The sequence below is a fragment of the Larimichthys crocea genome, unplaced genomic scaffold (genome assembly GCF_000972845.2).
Source record: "Larimichthys crocea isolate SSNF unplaced genomic scaffold, L_crocea_2.0 scaffold49613, whole genome shotgun sequence".
Lineage (NCBI taxonomy): Eukaryota > Metazoa > Chordata > Actinopteri > Sciaenidae > Larimichthys > Larimichthys crocea.
In genome coordinates, this window is record NW_020856468.1 from 1 (window position 1) to 1,015 (window position 1,015).

General features: G+C 43.2%; 1 protein-coding gene across 2 annotated transcripts; it reads right to left on the reverse strand.

Annotated features, from left to right (window-relative positions):
- Positions 1-245: 245 nt before the first annotated feature.
- On the reverse strand, positions 246-1,015 carry LOC109141323 (zinc finger CCHC domain-containing protein 4). Of its 2 annotated transcripts, none has more exons than XR_002042725.2 (3): positions 891-913; positions 606-753; positions 246-481 (listed from the first exon to the last, which is right to left on the reverse strand). XR_002042725.2 is itself a non-coding variant. In XM_019271281.2 (3 exons), exons 1-3 carry the CDS (start codon positions 970-972, stop codon positions 358-360), a joined length of 294 nt encoding a protein of 97 aa, XP_019126826.1. In that variant the 5' UTR covers positions 973-1,015; the 3' UTR covers positions 246-357. The 2 variants fall into 2 exon arrangements, 1 of the variants encoding a protein (XP_019126826.1); XM_019271281.2 differs by lacking the exon at positions 891-913 and adding an exon at positions 951-1,015.

Genomic DNA, 1,015 nt, shown 5'->3' on the forward strand with positions numbered 1-1,015 from the left:
GTAAGTAACTGTTTGCTAACAAGCAACAATTATATAAAGGTCATAATATGTTTGGTTCTGCCGCCCCCATGTGGCCCAAAGTAAATTCATGTGGCTTTAATTTGCTTTTAGGTTATTATTTAGAGAGAAAATTCAGATTGCAGAAGCTGCCATATTCAGAATTAAATTTCATTACATTAAAGTTAAATTGTTATTACATTTGGTGTTTATGCATTTCAATAAATGATATGAGGCAAATAGTCTTTTCATATTACTTTTATTATGCTACAACTGTCAACACTTTTAAGAACAGTCCTTTGAGTTAAACCTCTTTCCTTAAGATTGCACAGCTGACAAAATACTGCATGAACGTGGAGGTCACACAGATAGAGCAGCCATCTTCTTCGCTCTGCGAGCTGCTCCTGACTTCCTCTTGCCTTTAGCCTTGAAGACGTGACGATGAGATACATTTTTTGCTCCACTCTTAGCGCCGGGCCGATGCCTGGAGGGGCAGAACAGACAAGCACGATCACAACAGACACCGAAGAACGAGTTCAGACAGATGTTGAACAGAGTGACGGAGTGAAAGGATTCAACCCACGACAGTGATGGTTCTCTGAACTCACCTGCTGACCCTGTGTGTGTCTTTGATGGGGCAGGCTTTGCGTTTGTGCTTCAGGCTGCCACAGTTGAAGCAGCCCTCCTTTCCTTCAGTCAGCCCACACGGGTGGTCTGGGATGGCACAGCGGCTGCAGGACTGGCAGTGTCTCCACGCTGAGGGGGGGGAAACAAGTTCAATAAACTCATTGAGAGAAAAGGTGAAGTAGTGATGTAAAGACTTCTGTCGGTCTTGACATGTATCACTGCATGTCGTATGACTGAATGTGGCTTTAATGTAGACATTTACGGACATGGTTTGACACATTTCTCACACGCGAGTTATTAAAATAATGCATACAGTTGTTTGATACCTTGGATGGGCAGAAGTTGCATTTAGTACAGTGCCTGTTAAGGGACCAGACGAATCTCTGACATA